A 19315-nucleotide genomic window follows, 5' to 3' on the forward strand; every position below is an offset into this window, starting at 1 on the left:
TAAACAATGACAAAGTTTGAACCTAAAACTGGTGTTTGCGCGCCCTCTTGTGGTCTGAAAGAGAAATGCTCGGGTTAAATGTTCCACTGATCATAGACACCTTTCTAAAATAATTTCACTTTAATCACCAGAATTATAAAATAGAACAATTTTCTTAATGCAGTTGATTTCAGATGTTAAAGAAAACTTTTCAGTTACTTTACAGTCTTCATTACGGTGCCACAAAACTATTTATTCTACAATCAGCATCAGTTTGTGTTAAATTAAACCCACATTCATTACGACTTCCTTTCCTTCTGATCTCTTTATATGAGACTGACACTGACACCCAGTTCACACCGTTCTTCTGTGGTCTGATCTTTTATTTTCAAACTTTGCTCATAATATTTAACACAAACTTGGATTTATATGGTTCTGTTATGGTTCATCATCCAGGATGAATCTGTTTTAATTTACAATGAAAATGTTTTTTTTTTGTGCAGCTGGATTGTGTGTTAAACAGATGATGGAGTAACAATGTGGTAATGTGGAGGAATGTTACACAAAACACTACACACATTATTATGGATCCCACAATCTCACATATGGAGAACCAAACAACCTGTAGAGCGCAAACCCAGCGTATAGAGGCTGCGTGAATGTGGTGTGGACTCTGTGGAGGAGCTTCATGGTGTCAGAGACACTGTAGAAGGACAGAGTTCCTGCACTGTGATCCACATACACTCCTATTCTGGGGGATGATGGAACTCTGAGAGCAGTCTTAATGTTGTTGTGAGAGAAAGAGAGAGAAGAAGAAGACCATTCCAGACTCCAGGACTGTTTGTTGCGTCCAAACACAGACTCATTATCATATCCTTTTCTCCTGATGTCTTTATATGAGACTGATATGGACACACCAACACCGCTCCACTCCACCTCCCAGTAACAGCGTCCGCACACACTCTCCTTACACAACACCTGCCCCCAGGAGTCAAATCTCTCTGGATGATCAGAGTACTTCTGTTTTCTCTTACTGACTGTCACTGTTCTGTTCTTCTCAGACAGAATGAGGTTACGATGTGCCGTGTTGGGATCCAGAGTCAGAGAACAGAAATCTAAAATAAAAGAGAAAAACAAATTGAACAATGTGAACATGTTGGGTTTAATTAACAGAATACTGTATATTCGTGTGTGTGTGTGTGTGTGTGTGTGTGTGTGTGTGTTATACATTTCAGAAAATCTTCTCTGTTCTGTGGCTCTTGTGATGAAATGATCTGAACTGCTGCAGCTGTGGAGAGAAAAATGACAGAAATAACAGACATTTAAATGTATTTTTAACAAAAAGGTTTGTGCTGTAGGATCTCATACCTATAAATATAATGTATCATTTATCTTTACTGTACAGAGCAGCAATAATGAGTTCACAAACACAAAACACATCTCATCACTTTTTATATCTTAGGAATTTCAGCACTTGTCCATCATTGTGTTTCTCCAGCAGGAGCAGCTCCTCTTACCATGTGGAGGGATTTTGTTGAATTCCTCCTCACAGAATTCCTCCAGTCTCTTCTTCAGGTCTGAGAGAGAATTCTTCACTCCATCAAATGACAGATGTTGAAAGACCCTGATGCTGGACGTGTCAAAATCTGGTCGGATAAATTGAGGAGACTGAGGTCCAGAAGCTAAAGCCTACAGAGAAGAAATGAAATGAAAGACACACTTGTGATGTCAGACAGGGACATTTATTGCTGCTTTAATGATAGGTATTTTAGAGAGTGTGAGGAACATCTGACTCTGTAGATCAGACAGTGTGTGTTACCTGGAGGAAATGGATGTGATCATGTGTGTGTGAAAGCTTCTCCATCTCAGTGACTCTCCTCTGAAGATCATCAATCTCCTTCTCCAGTTGCTCCAGGAGTCGTTCAGCTCGACTCAGTTCAGCCTTCTCCTGAGCTCTGATCATCTCCGTCACCTCCGAGCGCTTTTTCTCCATGGAGCTGATCAGCTCAGTAAAGATCCTCTCATTGTCCTCCACTGCTGTCTGTGCACTGAGCTGTTAGGAGACACACAACACATGAAGGTCCATTTAAAGCTCATCTCTCATTCTCTCTCTTACTGGGACTCTAAATGTCTCCATGTTGTCCATGTTGTGTGTGTTTCTAGGAGCAGCTCTGTCTCTGCTCACTGCTCACCTTTATAGTGTTCACAGCCTGTTTCAGCTCCTGCACCTTCTTATGCTTCTCCTGGAGTCTCTGCTGGAATTTCAGCTGCTCCTCATTTAACTCACTCTGAGGACACATATGATGTTATAAATGATGTGGAGATAAATATTAATGACAGATAAAAGGTTAAAGTTCACTACTGTCTTGTTCAGATTAGTTTAAGCTGTAAAATGTCTGTTGGCCGAGTGAAGGTTCACTCATCTGATCTGTTTATGACGAACACTGAGTAAAGATATGTTTACTGAATACATTTATTTTTACTTAACTCTTCAATCACAAGTTTAATCTTGTAACTGACCAAATACTAATCTTTGTATAATATTAAACTTTTTGTATTATGTTTCTTATGTTCTGTGAAGCTGCTTTGAGACAACGTCCATTGTTAAAAGCTCTATACAAATAAATTTGAAGTGAATTGAACCAAAGCTGCTGAATCTAAATGAGAAATATCATTCGGATGAGTTCTCACCTGTTTCTCAGCTCTTCCTGCTGTAACTGATACAACGTCGTGTCCTTTATGTTTATCCAACAGGCACAAAGAGCAAATACATCTCTGATCAGTACGACAGAAGATCTTCAGAACTTCATCGTGTTCAGAGCAGATCTTCTCTTGTAGATTTCCAGAGGCTTCAATTAATGTGTGTTTTTTCAAAGCAGGAATTTCAAGATGAGGTTTGAGATGAGTTTCACAAAATGAAGCCACACACATCAGACAGGACTTGACGGCTTTGTGTTTTCTCCTGGTGCAGAAATCACACTCCACATCTCCAGGTCCAGCGTAACAGTGAGCAGGAGAAGCAGCTTGGACTTCAGTCTTCTTCAGTTTCTCCACCACTTCAGCCAGCATGTTGTTTCTGCGTAGAACAGGCCTTGGTGTGAAAGTGTCTCTGCACTGAGGACAGCTGTAGACGTCTTTCTTATCCTCCTGATCCCAGTGACCATTAATACACACCTTACAGAAACTGTGACTACAGGGGAGAGTCACCGGATCCTTCAAGAGATCCAGACACAATGGACAGATGAACTGATCATGATTTACTGAAATACTCGCCTCAGCCATTTTCTTGAACTCAGTGAAAGAGAAAGAGAAAGATCTCTTCCGTTTTCTCTGAAACTTCCTGTTTCTGTGTGTGTTTTTGTGTGTGAGTGTGTGTGTGTATGTGTGCGTGCGCGCCTGTGTGTGTGTGTGTGTGTATGTGTGTGTGTGTGTGTGTCTGTGTGTGTGTGTGTGTTTGTGTTTGCATATGTGTGTGTGTGTGTATGTGTTAACCATTTTATCTGTATTAGGAACATAAATATAAACCTTGTAGTTTCTAAATTTAGGATTAATTTCATAAAAAAAAATAATAAATGGGTCTTCACTGTCATTTATTATTTATTTCTCTTAACATTACATTATGAATCGTATATTAACCATATATAATTTGTCACCTTTTTGACACATTGAGCAATTTATCTACAAAATTTATATCATTTATAATTTTTGTGATTAATTGTAATACACAGTGATTCACAGAAAACCTGTGTGTTATGCCATTCTATTTTGGTAAGTGCACTCTATTCCGGTGGCCGCATATCGAGAACTGCAATCCTTTAATTTTTTCCACACCCATCCCACCCTCCCTTCATTTAATTGGCTGAGCTTATCCCAAAGTCTTTTGTAATTGGTTATCATTTCAGATTTCAGTAACAGACAGTGAATCTGACCAATGATCCTATAGGAGGTGGGACTCCTTTATTTTGTGTGTGGGTTGAAGCTATAACCACTGGTCTAATGTAACCAGGCTAATGTCTCTGTCTATAGATTCATGCTAACACAATGGAGTCTGCGAGTGTCAACATTTAAAGCTATTGCACACTTTTCTGGGTCCAAAGTGGTAAATCATGGCGGATACCATGGAAACTCAGCTCCAGAGTATATTCGAGCATGTAGTGGTACGAGCTTGTATTAGTTTTGGTCTTATGTGTAGTATGTTGCTCTGAATGCTAACGAACACGAACAGCTGCTAATCTGATTCTCTCATCACTCACTCTTTTACTACCGCTTATCCGAAATTCTCGGGTCACGGGGAGCCTGTGCCTATCTCAGGCGTCATCGGGCATCCAGGCAGGATGCACGGGGAGAACATGCAAACTCCACACACACAAGGTGGACTCGGGAATCGAAACCCCAACCCTGGAGGTGTGAGGCGAACGTGCTAACCACTAAGCCACTGTGCCCCCCCTCACAAACAGCTAATGTTTAAAAAAGATCTTTTGGTTAATGGGATTAATATAAAAAGAGAAAATGCAGTAACTGATTTTTCAGACATCTCCCTTATTGTACTGCAACTTTTCACAGTAAACACTGTCAGAAAACCATTGTGAGAATTTTAACTGGAAACTGGGTTGGATTTATAATAATAAATTCTGGGGAAAAAAACAAAGTTTGTTTATAATTATTATTATTCCATCCATCCATCCATCCTCTACCGCTTATCCGCGGCCGGGTCGCGGGGGCAGCAGACTAAGCAGGGATGCCCAGACTTCCCTCTCCCCAGACACTTCCTCCAGCTCTTCTGGGGGAATACTGAGGCGTTCCCAGGCAAGCCGAGAGACATAGTCCCTCCGGCGTGTCCTAGGTCTTCCCCGGGGCCTCCTCCTGGTTGGACATGCCCGGAACTCCTCTCCAGGGAGGCGTCCAGGAGGCATCCGAAACAGATGCCCCGAGCCACCTCAGTTGACTCCTCTCGATGTGGAGGAGCAGTGGCGCTACTCTGAGCTCCTCCTGAGTGACCGAGCTCCTCACCCTATCTCTAAGGGAGCACCCAGCCACCCTGTGGAGGAAACTCATTTCGGCCGCCTGTATCCAGGATCTTGTCCTTTCAGTCATGACCCAAAGCTCATGACCATAGGTGAGGGTTGGAACGTAGATCAACCGGTAAATAGCGAGCTTCGCCTTGCGGCTCAGCTTTTTCTTCACCACAACAGACCGGTATATCGACCGGATCACTGCAGAAGATACACCGATCCAACCTGTCGATCTCCCGCTCCATCCTTCCCTCACTTGTGAACAAGACCCCAAGATACTTAAACTCTTCCACTTGAGGCAGGAGCTCTCCGCCAACCTGAAGGGGACAAGCCACATTTTTCCGGCTGAGAACCATGGCCACGTACTTGGAGGTGCTGATTCTCATCCCCGCCACTTCACACTCGGCTGCAAATCGTCCCAGTGCACACTGAAGGTCCTGATTTGAGGAAGCCAACAGGACAACATCATCTGCAAAAAGCAAAGATGACATCCTGTGGTCCCCAAAACGGCCCCCGAACTGCGGCAAGAAATCATGTCCATATAAATAATGAACAGGACCGGTGAGGACAAAGGGCAGCCTTGTCGGAGTCCAGCATGCACCGGGAACAAGTCTGACTTACTGCCGGCTATGCGAACCAAACTCCTGCTCCGGTCATATAGGGACCGGACAGCCCTTATCAGAGGGCCCCGGACCCCATACTTCCAGAGCACCCCCCACAGGTAACCACGAGGGACACAGTCGAATGCCTTCTCCAAATCCACAAAGCACATGTGGACAGGTTGGGCAAACTCCCATGCACCCTCCACAACCTGGCGAGGGTATAGAGATGGTCCAGTGTTCCACGACCGGGATTGCATTGTTCCTCCTGAATCCGAGGTTCGGCTATCGGACGAATTCTCCTCTCCAGTACCCTGGCATAGACTTTTCCCGGGAGGCTGAGGAGTGTGATCCCCCTATAGTTGGAACACACCCTCCAGTCCCCCTTCTTAAACAGAGGGACCACCACCCCAGTCTGCCAGTCCTGAGGCACTGTCCCTAGCCGCCACGCGATGTTGCAGAGGTGTGTCAACCAAGACAGCCCCACAACATCCAGAGACTTGAGGTGCTCGGGGCGGATCTCATGCACCCCCGGTGCCTTGCCACTGAGGAGCTTCTCAACTACCTTAGTGACCTCAGCTTGGGGGATCGACGAGTCCACAAGTGAGCCCTCGGCCTCTGCTTCTTCAGTGGAAGACATGTAGGTGGGGATCCTCGAAGTACTCCTTCCACCGTCCGAGAATGTCCCCAGTCGAAGTCAGCAGATTCCTACTCACACTGTAAACAGTGTGTGCAGGGCACTGCTTCCCCTCCTGAGGCACCGGATGGTTTGCCAGAATTTCTTTGAGGCCAACCGATAGTCCTTCTCCATGTCCTCACCGAACTCACCGAGTGTTCGCCTCCGCAACCACCGGGGCTGAAGCTCGCTTGGCCATCCGGTACCTAACAGCTGCCTCTGGAGTCCCCCGAGCCAACCAGGCTCGATAGGACTCCTTCTTCAGCTTGACAGCATCCCTTACTTCCAGGGTCCACCACCGGGTACAGGGATTGCCACCACTACAGGGACCGAAGACCTTAAGGCCACAGCTCCGAGCAGCCGCGTCGACAATGGAGGTGGAGAACATGGTCCACTCAGACTCAATGTCTCCAACCTCCCTCGGGATCTGGTTGAAGCTCTGCTGGAGGTGGGAGTTGAAGATCTCTCTGACCGGAGACTCTGCCAAACGTTCCCAGCAGACCTTCACAGTACGTTTGGGTCTGCCAAGTCTGTCCAACTTCCTCCCCCGCCATCGGATCCAACTCACCACCAGGTGGTGATCAGTTGACAGCTCCGCCCCTCTCTTTACCCGAGTGGTCATATGAAACAACCACAAAGTCGATCATCGACCTCCGACCTAGGGTGTCCTGGTGCCACGTATACTGATGGACACCCTTATGCTTGAACATGGTGTTCGTTATGGACAAACTGTGACTAGCACAGAAGTTCAAAAACAGAACACCACTCAGGTTCAGGTCGGAGGGGCCATTCCTCCCAATCACGCCCCACCAGGTGTCACTGTCGCTGCCCACGTGAGCGTTGACGTCCCCCAGTAGAACGACAGAGTCCCCGGTCGGATCACTTTCCAGCACCCCTCCCAGAGACGCCAAGGAGGTCAGGTACTCTACACTGCCATTTGGCCCATAAGCACAAATAACTGAGAGACCTATCCCCAACCCGAAGGCGCAGGGAAACGACCCTCTCGTTCACCGAGGTGAACTCCAACATATGGCATACGGTGACTGAGCTGGGGGGCTATGAGCAAGCCCACACCAGTCCGCCTCCTCTCACTATGGGCAACTCCAGAGTAGTAGAGAGTCCAGAGTAGTAGAGATTTATTATTATTATAATTATTATTATTATGAATTATTATTTGTATTTTATTTTATGAGAACTAATAGAAAATGCATGGTAGGTTGATTGGCATCTCTCGAAAATTGTGTGTGATTGCATGAGTGAATGAGAGTGGGTGTGTGCCCTGCGATGGGTTGGCACTCCGTCCAGGGTGTATCCCGCCTTGATGCCCGATGATGCCCAGAATAGGCACAGGCTCCCCGTGACCCGAGAAGTTCGGATAAGTGGTAGAAAATGAGTGAGTGAGTGAGTGAGTGAGTGAGTGAGTGAGTGAGTGAGTGAGTGAGTGAGTAATAGAAAACGAGTGAAGTAAAGTGAAGAAGTCATTTAAAAGAGAAATACTCTGGTTGAATGTTCCACTGATTATAGACAAATTTCTAAAATAATTAAAATTTGATCACCATAATTATTAAATAGATAAATATTTTTAATGCAGATGATTTCAGAGGTTAAAGAAAACTCTTCAGTTACTTTACAGTCTTCAGTACAGTGCCACAAAACTATTTACAATGTGGTAATGTGGAGGAATGTTACACAAAACACTACACACATTATTATGGATCACACAATCTCACAGATGAAGAACCAAACAACCTGTAGAGCGCAAACCCAGCGTATAGAGGCTGAGTGAATGTGGTGTTGACTCTGTGGAGGAGCTTCATGTTGTCAGAGACACTGTAGAAGGACAGAGTTCCTGCACTGTGATCCACATACACTCCTATTCTGGGGGGTGATGGAACTCTGAGATTAGTCTTAATGTTGTTGTGATAGAAATAGGGAGAAGAAGAACATTCCAGACTCCAGGACTGTTTGTTGTGTCCAAACACAGACTCAATACCCTCTCCTTTCCTCCCGATGTCTTTATATGAGACTGATATGGACACACCAACACCGCTCCACTCCACCTCCCAGTAACAGCGTCCACACACACTCTCCTTACACAACACCTGCCCCCAGGAGTCAAATCTCTCTGGATGATCAGAGTACTTCTGTTTTCTCTTATTGAATGTCACCACTCTGTTCTCCTCAGACAGAATGAGTTTACGATGTGCCGTGTTGGGATCCAGAGTCAGAGAACAGAAATCTAAAGTAAAAGAGAAAAACAAACTGAACAATGTGAACATGTTGGGTTTAATTCACAGAATACTGTATATTCATATGAAGTGTGTGTGTGTGTGTGTGTGTGTGTGTGTGTGTGTGTGTGTGTGTGTGTGTGTGTGTGTGTGTGTGTGTGTGTGTTATACATTTCAGAAACTCTTCTCTGTTCTGTGGATCTGGTGGTGAAAAGATCTGAACTGCTGCAGCTGTGGAGAGAAAAATGACAGAAATAACAGACATTTAAAGGTATTTTTAACCAAAAGGTTTGTGCTGTAGGATCTCATACCTATAAATATAATGTATCATTTATCTTTATTGTACAGAGCAGCAATAATGAGTTCACAAACACAAAACACATCTCATCACTTTTTATATCTTAGGAATTTCAGCACTTGTCCATCATTGTGTTTCTCCAGCAGGAGCAGCTCCTCTTACCATGTGGAGGGATTTTGTTGAATTCCTCCTCACAGAATTCCTCCAGTCTCTTCTTCAGGTCTGAGAGAGAATTCTTCACTCCATCAAATGACAGATGTTGAGAGACCCTGATGCTGGATGTGTGAAACTCTGGTCTATCTAATAGAGGAGACTGACATCCAGAAGCTAAAGCCTACAGAGAAGAAATGAAATGTAAGACACACTTGTGATGTCAGACAGGGACATTTATTGCTGCTTTAATGAGAGGTGTTTTAGAGAGTGTGAGGAACATCTGACTCTGTAGATCAGACAGTGTGTGTTACCTGGAGGAAATGGATGTGATCATGTGTGTGTGAAAGCTTCTCCATCTCAATGACTCTCCTCTGAAGATTATCAATCTCCTGCTCCAGTTGCTCCAGGAGTCGTTCAGCTCGACTCAGTTCAGCCTTCTCCTGAGCTCTGATCATCTCCGTCACCTCCGAGCGCTTTTTCTCCATGGAGCTGATCATCTCAGTAAAGATGATCTCATTGTCCTCCACTGCTGTCTGTGCACTGAGCTGTTAGGAGACACACAACACGTGAAGGTCCATTTAAAGCTCATCTCTCATTCTCTCCCTTACTGGGACTCTAAATGTCTCCATGTTGTCCACGTTGTGTGTGTTTCTAGGAGCAGCTCTGTCTCTGTCACTGCTCACCTTTATAGTGTTCACAGCCTGTTTCAGCTCCTGCACCTTCTTCTGCTTCTCCTGGAGTCTCTCCTGGAATTTCAGCTGCTCCTCATTTAACTCACTCTGAGGACACATATGATGTTATAAATGATTTGGAGAGAAATATTAATAAGAGTTAAAGGGTTAAAGTTCACTACTGTCTTGTTCAGATTAGTTTAAGTAGTAAAATGTCTGTTGGCCGAGTGAAGGTTCACTCATCTGATGTGTTTATGACGAACGCTGAGTAAAGATATGTTTACTGAATACATTTATTTTACTTAACTCTTCAATCACAAGTTTAATCTTGTAACTGACCAAATACTAATCTTTGTATAATATTAAACTTTTTGTATTATGTTTCTTATGTTCTGTGAAGCTGCTATGAGACAACGTCCATTGTTAAAAGCTCTATACAAATAAATTTGAAGTGAATTGAACCAAAGCTGCTGAATCTAAATGAGAAATATCATTCAGATGAGTTCTCACCTGTTTCTCAGCTCTTCCTGCTGTAACTGATGCAACGTCGTGTCCTTTATGTTTATCCAACAGGCACAAAGAGCAAATACATCTCTGATCAGTACGACAGAAGATCTTCAGAACTTCATTGTGTTCAGAGCAGATCTTCTCTTGTAGATTTCCAGAGGCATCAATTAATGTGTGTTTTTTCAAAGCAGGACTTTCAAGATGAGGTTTGAGATGAGTTTCACAAAATGAAGCCACACACATCAGACAGGACTTGATGGCTTTGTGTTTTCTTCCTGGGCAGAAATCACACTCCACATCTCCAGGTCCAGCGTAACAGTGAGCAGGAGAAGCAGCTTGGACTTCAGTCTTCTTCTTCAGTTTCTCCACCACTTCAGCCAGCATGTTGTTTCTGCGTAGAACAGGCCTTGGAGTGAAAGTGTCTCTGCACTGAGGACAGCTGTAGACATCCTTCTGATCCTCCTGATCCCAGTGACTATTAATACACACTTTACAGAAACTGTGACCACAGGAGAGAGTCAATGGATCCTTCAGGAGATCCAGACACACTGGACAGATGAACTGATCATGATCTACTGAAATTCTCGCCTCAGCCATTTTCTTGAACTCAGTGAAAGAGAGAGAGATCTCTTCCGTTTTCTCTGAAACTTCCTGTTTCTGTGTGTGTTTTTGTGTGCATGTGTGTGTGTGTGTGTGTGTGTGTGTGTGTGTGTGTGTGTGTGTGTGTGTGTGTGTGTGTGTGTGTGTGTGTGTGTGTGTGTGTTTGTGTTTGTGTTTGTGTGTGTGTGTGTGTGTGTGTGTGTGTGTGTGTGTGTGTGTGTTAACCATTTTATCTGTCTTCAGAACATAAATATAAACCTTGTAGTTTCTAAATTTAGGATTAATTTCATTAAAAAAATGGATCTTCATTAAGTCATTTATTTCTCTTAACATTACATTATGAAACGTATATTAACCGTATATAATTTGTCACCTTTTTGACACATTGAGCCATTTAACTATAAAATTTATATCATTTATAACTTTTGTCTGTTAATTGTAATTCACAGTAATTCAATCGGATATTCCGGAACTATTATGTAAACCTGTGTGTTATGCCGGTCTATTTTGGTAAGTGCACTCTATTCCGGTGGCCGCATACCGAGAACTGCAATGCTTTAAATTTTTTCCACACCTGTATTGAATAAATCCCGCCTTCCCTCGATTTAATTGGTTAGCATTTCAGATTTCGGTAACGGACAGTGAATCTGACTAATGATCTTACAGGAGGCGGGACTTCATGCTTTAGTGTGTGGGTTGAAGCCATAACCAGGCTAATGTCCCCGTCTATAGATTCATGCTAACACAATGGAGTCTGTGAGTGTAAACATTTAAAGCTATTGCACACTTTTCTGGGTCTAAAGTGGTAAATCATGGCGGTTCCCATGGAAACTCAGCTCCAGAGTATATTCGAGGATGTAGTGGTACGAGCTCGCGTTTGTTTTGGTCTTATGTGTAGCATGTAGCTCTGAATGCTAACGAACACTAACAGCTGCTAATCTGCTTCTAATAAATATACCGTTAAAATATTAACCTGTAAATGTAGAGAGTTAAAGAACGGCTTGATTAGCAATTGTCTTGTTATTAAACTTTTACATACATAATTATTTATTTATCTATTTATTTATCTATCTATTTTTTTTATTTATTTTGTATTTATCATTTATTTATTTATCTATTTATTTATTTATTTATTTTTATTTATTTATCTATCTGTCTATCCTTTTTATTTATTTGTTTGTTTGTTTGTTTGTTTGTTCTTTATTTATTTTTAAGTATTGCCTCCTCCAGTGCCTTGGCCAGCGGTGTCCCCCTTGAAGATATTTGTGCTGCAGCAGGTTGGTCCTTCCCACACACCTTTATCATGTTCTATAACCTGGACTTGGACCCCACTCCAGGGTCCCAGGTCCTGCAGGGCCATTGATGGTCTGTTCCCATTGGTCTGTTGGTCTGTTCTCACGGCCTCTGGCACAGTCATCGACCCGTGCATGGCGGTGTGGGTATTGGCGTTCCCATAGCGTCAGCCCTGACGCAGCGTCGAGTTCCCTCGAAAGAGAACTGCACCAGGTTACATATGTGACCCGGTTCCCTGAGAAGGGAATGAGATGCAGCGTCTCGTTCCCCTCTCAGGGAACCAGGTTAAATATGAAAGCCCTATTGAGTCACCTGGATCAGTCTTTATGTGTGTCTCTAAGAAAAGAGAAAACTGAACCAGCAGGAATCTCAGTCATTTTAACATTGTTCACATTCTGAAATAAAAAGACAGAAGTAAGAAATCTGTTAATAGTTTTACCACAAATACTACACGCTATCTGTAGTATAGATGAGGAACATCATTAAATATGAGATCTGTCCAGAATATTGTGTGTGTGTGTGCGTGTGTGCGTGTGTGTGTGTGTGTGTGTGTGTGTGTGTGTGTGTGTGTGTGCGTGCGTGTGTGCGTGCGTGCGTGCGTGCATGTGTAGTTAACACCTGATGTTGTGATCACATTCTATACTGAAAAAGCATTTGACCGAGTCGAGTGGGAATATCATTTTGCAGTGTTTCAAAAATTTGTGTTTGGGAATAATTTTATCTCCTGGATATATCTTTTATATGTTTCTCCCTAGACAAGTGTACACACCAACAATGTAAGGTCCAGCTATTTTAGTCTGGAACGAGGAATCTTTGTTTTGAAGCATGGTTTGATCAGGAATCGAAATTAAACTGTCACTTTATGCTGATGATTTTCTATTGTACATTAATCCAATTTCCAATCCCTCGGATATTTAATCCATTATAGAAACAGTTGGATCATTTTCTGGGCATAAGGTAAATCTTCAGAAGTGTGAGTTCTTCCCTGTTAATGCATTGGGCCTCCAGTAAGAAGAAGTAAAACAGGATTCAGGTGTCTTGGCATTAATATTACTAGATCCCTGCTCTCTCTGTTATCTGTAAATATTTCTCCTTTGTTGGAGGAAACTAAGTCTGACTTTCAGATATGGAACAATCTATTTTTGTCATCGACTGGTCAGATTAATGCAGTGAAAATTAATATTTTGCCTAAATTTCTCTTTATTCAGTGGATTCATTTGTTTCTTCCTAAGTGTTTCTTTAAGTCTATGGACCAGATTGTTACCTACATTTTGTGGGGTGGTAAAATACACAGAATTCATTAATTCATAGATGTCGGCATAGTGGTGGGCTTGTGCTGCACAATTTTGTGTTTTACTGTTGGTCAGAAAATGTTCATAAATTAACATTTTGTCATTTTTAACAGTTTATCCACTGCACTATGGTGCAGGTTGGAGGCAAGTTCATGTACATCTACCTGTTTATTGGCTTTGCTTATTTCACCCTGTGTTGTAAAGTTACTTCTTTAATACATGACGCTTCATATCCACTCTTCGGATCTGGGGTCAATTCAGGCCACATATTAAATTCATCTCTGCCTCAACATTAATGTCGCTACATGAGAATCACATGTTTCCACCATCTATTACTGATCCTGTTTTTAAGCAATGGCAAGGAAAAGGCATCAGATGCTTTCAAGACCTACATAAAGAAGGTACATTTTGTAATGATGTACAGTTATCTTCTGAACCAGAGCTGCCTGAATCCCATCTGTTTCAGTTCCCTAATTACCCTCTTCACCTCCTATACAAGAATGGGAAGTACTTCTGGAATTTAACCCTCATCACAAATTTCCAGAATTTATGGTGGCTGTTGTCTGTTTAGATGTGTGTGCAATTGATCAAATTAAAAGAGCTTGGGAGGGTGAGATTCGGAGAAATGGGAATATTTTATCACATATTTTATGTCTCTTAAATCTCTGCATTCTGTTCAGTGCCTTTTTTATTTTTCTTTCCCCACCCACTTTGTTTGCTTATTTAATTAGTTTGTTTTTCATTTTTTAATTTCAGAACAATGGATAATGTTTGAAAATTTATTTCACTAATAATGATGGTTACACAATAAAGTTTGAATATAAAAGTTGTGTGTCCGCGCCCTCTGGTGGTATGAAAGAGGAATACTCAGGTTAAATGTTTCACTAATCAAATAAAAAAATCAAATCAAATCAAATTTTATTTGTCACATACACATACACACAGGGTACGATATGCAGTGAAATGCTTTGTGCCACTGTCCGGTATAAGAATAATTTTTTTTTTTAAAGTATAAAAAAGTAAAAAATAAAATGAGAATAAAATAATAAGAAAGTACAAAATATATAAGAAAACTATATAAAAATATGAAATATATGGAGAATATGAAGAAATAATCTATATACATATACATAAATATACATATACATAAATGTGTATGGTTTTTAAAGCTTGTCCTTAAAGTGTCCAGGTGAAGTATGGTGTGTAAATAGTGTATAAAGTGGCACTGTGCTGTGCAAGTCCAGAGTTAAAGTGTCCTTAGAATGTCCAGGTGAAGTATGGTGTGTAAATACAGTAGTGTATGGAGTGTATAAAGTGTATGAAATGGCACTGTGCTGTGCAAGTCCAGAGTTAAAGTGTCCTTAGAATGTCCAGGTGAAGTATGGTGTGTAAATACAGTAGTGTATGGAGTGTATAAAGTGTATGAAATGGCACTGTGCTGTGCAAGTCCAGAGTTAATGTGACAGTGACAGTCCAGAATAAAAGTGTCATAGCCAAATTTCTAAAATAATTTAAATTCAATGACCAGAATTATAAAATACAATAATATTCTTAATGCAGTTGATTTCAGAGGTAAAAAAAAACAACAACAACTCTTCAGTTACATTACAGTCTTCTTTACTATGTTTAAAAAAGATCTTTTGGTAAATGTCATTAATATAAAATGAGCAAATGCAGTAATGTACTGTGTTGTTTATGAAAATTATTGGGTTTTTTTTTTCTTTTTTTTTCTTTTTTTTTTTCTTTTTTCAATTTTATTTTATTTTATGACGACTAATAGAAAATGAACTTCGTATATCCTGCCTCGATGCCCGATGATGCCTGAGACCCGGGAAAATCGGATAAGCGGTAGAAAATGAATGAATAATAGAAAATGAGTAAGAAGTAAAGAAGTCATTTAAAAGTGGTGTTTTCGCGCCCTCTGGTGGTCTGAAAGAGAAATGCTTGGGTTAAATTTTCCACTGATCATAGACACCTTTCTAAAATAATTTCACTTTAATCACCAGAATTATAAAATATATCAATATTCTTATTGCAGTTGATTTCAGAAGTTGAAGAAAACTCTTCAGTTACTTTACAGTCTTCATTACGGTGCCACAAAACTATTTATTCTACAATCAGCATCAGTTTGTGTTAAATTAAACCCACATTCATTACAACTTCCTTTCCTTCTGATCTCTTTATATGAGACTGACACTGACACCCAGTTCACACCGTTCTGCTGTGGTCTGATATTTTATTTTCAAACTTTGGTCATAATATTTAACACAAACTTGGATTTATATGGTTCTGTTAGGGTTCATCATCCAGGATGAATCTGTTTTAAATTACAACAAAAATCTTTTTTTTGTGCAGCTGGATTGTGTGTTAAACAGATGATGGTGTAACAATGTGGTAATGTGGAGGAATGTTACACAAAACACTACACACATTATTTTAGATCACACAATCTCACAGATGAAGAACCAGACCACCAATCAAACCTGAACCCAGCATATAGAGGCTGAGTGAATGTGGTGTGGACTCTGTGGAGGAGCTTCATGGTGTCAGAGACACTGTAGAAGGACAGAGTTCCTGCACTGTGATCCACATACACTCCTATTCTGGGGGATGATGGAACTCTGAGATCAGTCTTAATGTTGTTGTGATAGAAAGAGAGAGAAGAAGAAGAACATTCCAGACTCCAGGACTGTTTGTTGCGTCCAAACACACACTCATAATCACCTCCTTTCCTACTGATGTCTTTATATGAGACTGATATGGACACACCAACACCGCTCCACTCCACTTCCCAGTAACAGCGTCCACACACACTCTCCTTACACAACACCTGCCGCCAGGAGTCAAATCTCTCTGGATGATCAGAGTACTTCTGTTTTCTCTTATTGAATGTCACCACTCTGTTCTCCTCAGACAGAATGAGTTTACGATGTGCCGTGTTGGGATCCAGAGTCAGAGAACAGAAATCTAAAGTAAAAGAGAAAAACAAACTGAACAATGTGAACATGTTGGGTTTAATTCACAGAATACTGTATATTCATATGAAGTGTGTGTGTGTGTGTGTGTGTGTGTGTGTGTGTGTGTGTGTGTGTGTGTGTGTGTGTGTGTGTGTGTGTGTTATACATTTCAGAAACTCTTTTCTGTTCTGTGGATCTGGTGATGAAATGATCTGAACTGCTGCAGCTGTGGAGAGAAAAATGACAGAAATAACAGACATTTAAACGTATTTATAACAAAAAGGTTTGTGCTGTAGGATCTCATACCTATAAATATAATGTATCATTTATCTTTACTGTACAGAGCAGCAATAATGAGTTCACAAACACAAAACACATCTCATCACTTTTTATATCTTAGGAATTTCAGCACTTGTCCATCATTGTGTTTCTCCAGCAGGAGCAGCTCCTCTTACCATGTGGAGGGATTTTGTTGAATTCCTCCTCACAGAATTCCTCCAATCTCTTCTTCAGATCTGAGAGAGAATTCTTCACTCCATCAAATAACAGATGTTGAGAGATCCTGATGCTGGACGTATCAAAATCTGTTCTGTTAAATAGAGGAGACTGAGGTCCAGAAGCTAAAGCCTACAGAGAAGAAATGAGATGAAAGACACACTTGTGATGTCAGACAGGGACATTTATTGCTGCTTTAATGGGAGGTGTTTTAGACAGTGTGAGGAACAGCTGACTCTGTAGAACAGACAGTGTGTGTTACCTGGAGGAAATGGATGTGATCGTGTGTGTGTGAAAGCTTCTCCATCTCAGTGACTCTCCTCTGAAGATCATTAATATCCTGCTCAAGTTGCTCCAGGAGTCGTTCAGCTCGACTCAGTTCAGCCTTCTCCTGAGCTCTGATCATCTCCGTCACCTCCGAGCGCATTTTCTCCATGAAGCTGATCAGCTCAGTAAAGATGATCTCATTGTCCTCCACTGCTGTCTGTGTACTGAGCTGTTAGGAGACACACAACACATGAAGGTCCATTTAAAGCTCATCTCTCATTCTCTCTCTTACTGGGACTCTAAATGTCTCCATGTTGTCCATGTTGTGTGTGTTTCTAGGAGCAGCTCTGTCTCTGCTCACTGCTCACCTTTATAGTGTTCACAGTCTGTTTCAGCTCCTGCACCTTCTTCTGCTTCTCCTGGAGTTTCTGTTGGGATTTCATCTTCTCCTTCTTTATCTCACTCTGAGGACACATATGATGTTATAAATGATGTGGAGATAAATATTAATGACAGTTAAAATGTTAATGTTCACTACTGTCTTGTTCAGATTAGTTTAAGTAGTAAAATGTCTGTTGGCCGAGTGAAGGTTCACTCATCTGATGTGTTTATGACGAACGCTGAGTAAAGATATGTTTACTGAATACATTTATTTTACTTAACTCTTCAATCACAAGTTTAATCTTGTAACTGACCAAATACTAATCTTTGTATAATATTAAACTTTTTGTATTATGTTTCTTATGTTCTGTGAAGCTGCTATGAGACAACGTCCATTGTTAAAAGTTCTATACAAATAAATTTGAAGTGAATTGAACCAAAGCTGCTGAATCTAAATGAGAAATATCATTCGGATGAGTTCTCACCTGTTTCTCAGCTCTTCCTGCTGCAACTGGTACAGCGTCGTGTCCTTTATGTTTATCCAACAGGCACAAAGAGCAAATACATCTCTGATCAGTACGACAGAAGATCTTCAGAACTTCATCGTGTTCAGAGCAGATCTTCTCTTGTAGATTTCCAGAGGCTTCCATTAATGTGTGTTTTTTCAAAGCAGGACTTTCAAGATGAGGTTTGAGATGAGTTTCACAAAATGAAGCCACACACTTCAGACAGGACTTGATGGCTTTGTATTTTCTCCCGGTGCAGAAATCACACTCCACATCTCCAGGTCCAGCGTAACAGTGAGCAGGAGAAGCAGCTTGGACTTCAGTCTTCTTCAGTTTCTCCACCACTTCAGCCAGCATGTTGTTTCTGCGTAAATAAGGCCTTGGAGTGAAAGTGTCTCTGCACTGAGGACAGCTGTAGACATCCTTCTGATCCTCCTGATCCCAGCAGCCATTAATACACACCTTACAGAAACTGTGACCACAGGAGAGAGTCACCGGATCCTTCAGGAGATCCAGACACACTGGACAGATGAACTGGTCCTGATCTACTGAAATACTCGCCTCAGCCATTTTCCTGAATTCAGAGAAAGAGAGAGATCTCTTTCGTTTTCTCTGAAACTTCCTGGGTGTGTGTGTGTGTGTGTGTGTGTGTGTGTGTGGGTGGGTGTGGGTGGGTGTGAGAGAGAGAAAGAGAGGAGGAGCACAAACACAGTGAGGTAATGAACACTCCTTTGTTAACCATTTCATCTCCCTTCAGAACATAAAGCACATATTTACATTTACTGCATTTGGAAGATGCCTTTATTCAGAGTTAAATACAAAAAGCTTTGAAGTTTTATTAATGACTACATCAATTGAATTCAAGTTTATTTGTATAGCGCTTTTTACAATTGACGTTGTCTCAAAGCAGCTTTACAGAACATAAACATAGAACAAAAGGTTAATATAAAGAATAATATAAAGATTAATAGAATACAAAATTCATGATTACAGTTTTTTCAGTTCCTAACAAGCAGTGTTCATTACCGAAACCACATTTTCAAAACACTTCACACAGTCAGCGAAACAGAAGTCAATGCAGACCAAACTGTGAACCATTTTTCATTGCTTTCAGACAAAATGCATTCAGTGACCACACTTTAACCATTCGTACTCCACAACATGCAAAATACTATGTTCTTTCAGCACATTGTTCTAATGCTAACACACCGCATTCAAAATTATTCAAAACACATTCAAAACAGAATGGTGGCAAATTCCAAGCATTTATGCAGTAATTATTTTAAAATATTCTCAATTTTATAGCCAAAAATAATCATTACAAGCTAATTGCAATAAAAAAAACAATACAGTAATAGTGATTTACTGCAGGATCCAAAGGTTGCCCAAAAGATTCGCTCT

At 41.3% G+C, this 19315-nt stretch overlaps 2 protein-coding genes and 1 long non-coding RNA gene across 4 annotated transcripts; 1 reads left to right on the forward strand and 2 right to left on the reverse strand.

Moving 5' to 3' along the window:
• Window positions 1-258: 258 nt before the first annotated feature.
• On the reverse strand, window positions 259-10772 carry LOC113648449. The gene is made up of 12 exons (XM_047817965.1): window positions 10127-10772; window positions 9629-9724; window positions 9257-9490; window positions 8955-9126; window positions 8666-8725; window positions 7977-8505; window positions 2671-3562; window positions 2172-2267; window positions 1799-2032; window positions 1497-1668; window positions 1208-1267; window positions 259-1094 (listed from the first exon to the last, which is right to left on the reverse strand). The coding sequence occupies exons 1-12, from the start codon at window positions 10718-10720 to the stop codon at window positions 562-564; spliced, it is 3672 nt and encodes a 1223-aa protein (XP_047673921.1). The 5' UTR covers window positions 10721-10772; the 3' UTR covers window positions 259-561.
• Window positions 10773-11373: 601 nt separating this feature from the next.
• On the forward strand, window positions 11374-16839 carry LOC113658648. The gene is made up of 4 exons (XR_003444430.2): window positions 11374-11586; window positions 11939-12000; window positions 16439-16548; window positions 16702-16839. It is a non-coding gene; the product is annotated as an uncharacterized LOC113658648 (long non-coding RNA).
• On the reverse strand, window positions 15041-18528 carry LOC125145471 (tripartite motif-containing protein 16-like). Of its 2 annotated transcripts, none has more exons than XM_047818406.1 (6): window positions 17894-18528; window positions 17396-17491; window positions 17023-17256; window positions 16721-16892; window positions 16432-16491; window positions 15041-16275 (listed from the first exon to the last, which is right to left on the reverse strand). In XM_047818406.1, the coding sequence occupies exons 1-6, from the start codon at window positions 18482-18484 to the stop codon at window positions 15740-15742; spliced, it is 1689 nt and encodes a 562-aa protein (XP_047674362.1). In that variant the 5' UTR covers window positions 18485-18528; the 3' UTR covers window positions 15041-15739. The 2 variants fall into 2 exon arrangements, with proteins under 2 accessions (XP_047674362.1, XP_047674363.1); XM_047818407.1 differs by having other exon boundaries at window positions 16721-16854; window positions 16997-17256.
• Window positions 18529-19315: the final 787 nt, after the last annotated feature.

This window comes from Tachysurus fulvidraco, chromosome 9 (genome assembly GCF_022655615.1).
Source record: "Tachysurus fulvidraco isolate hzauxx_2018 chromosome 9, HZAU_PFXX_2.0, whole genome shotgun sequence".
In the NCBI taxonomy this organism is placed as follows: Eukaryota; Metazoa; Chordata; class Actinopteri; order Siluriformes; family Bagridae; genus Tachysurus; species Tachysurus fulvidraco.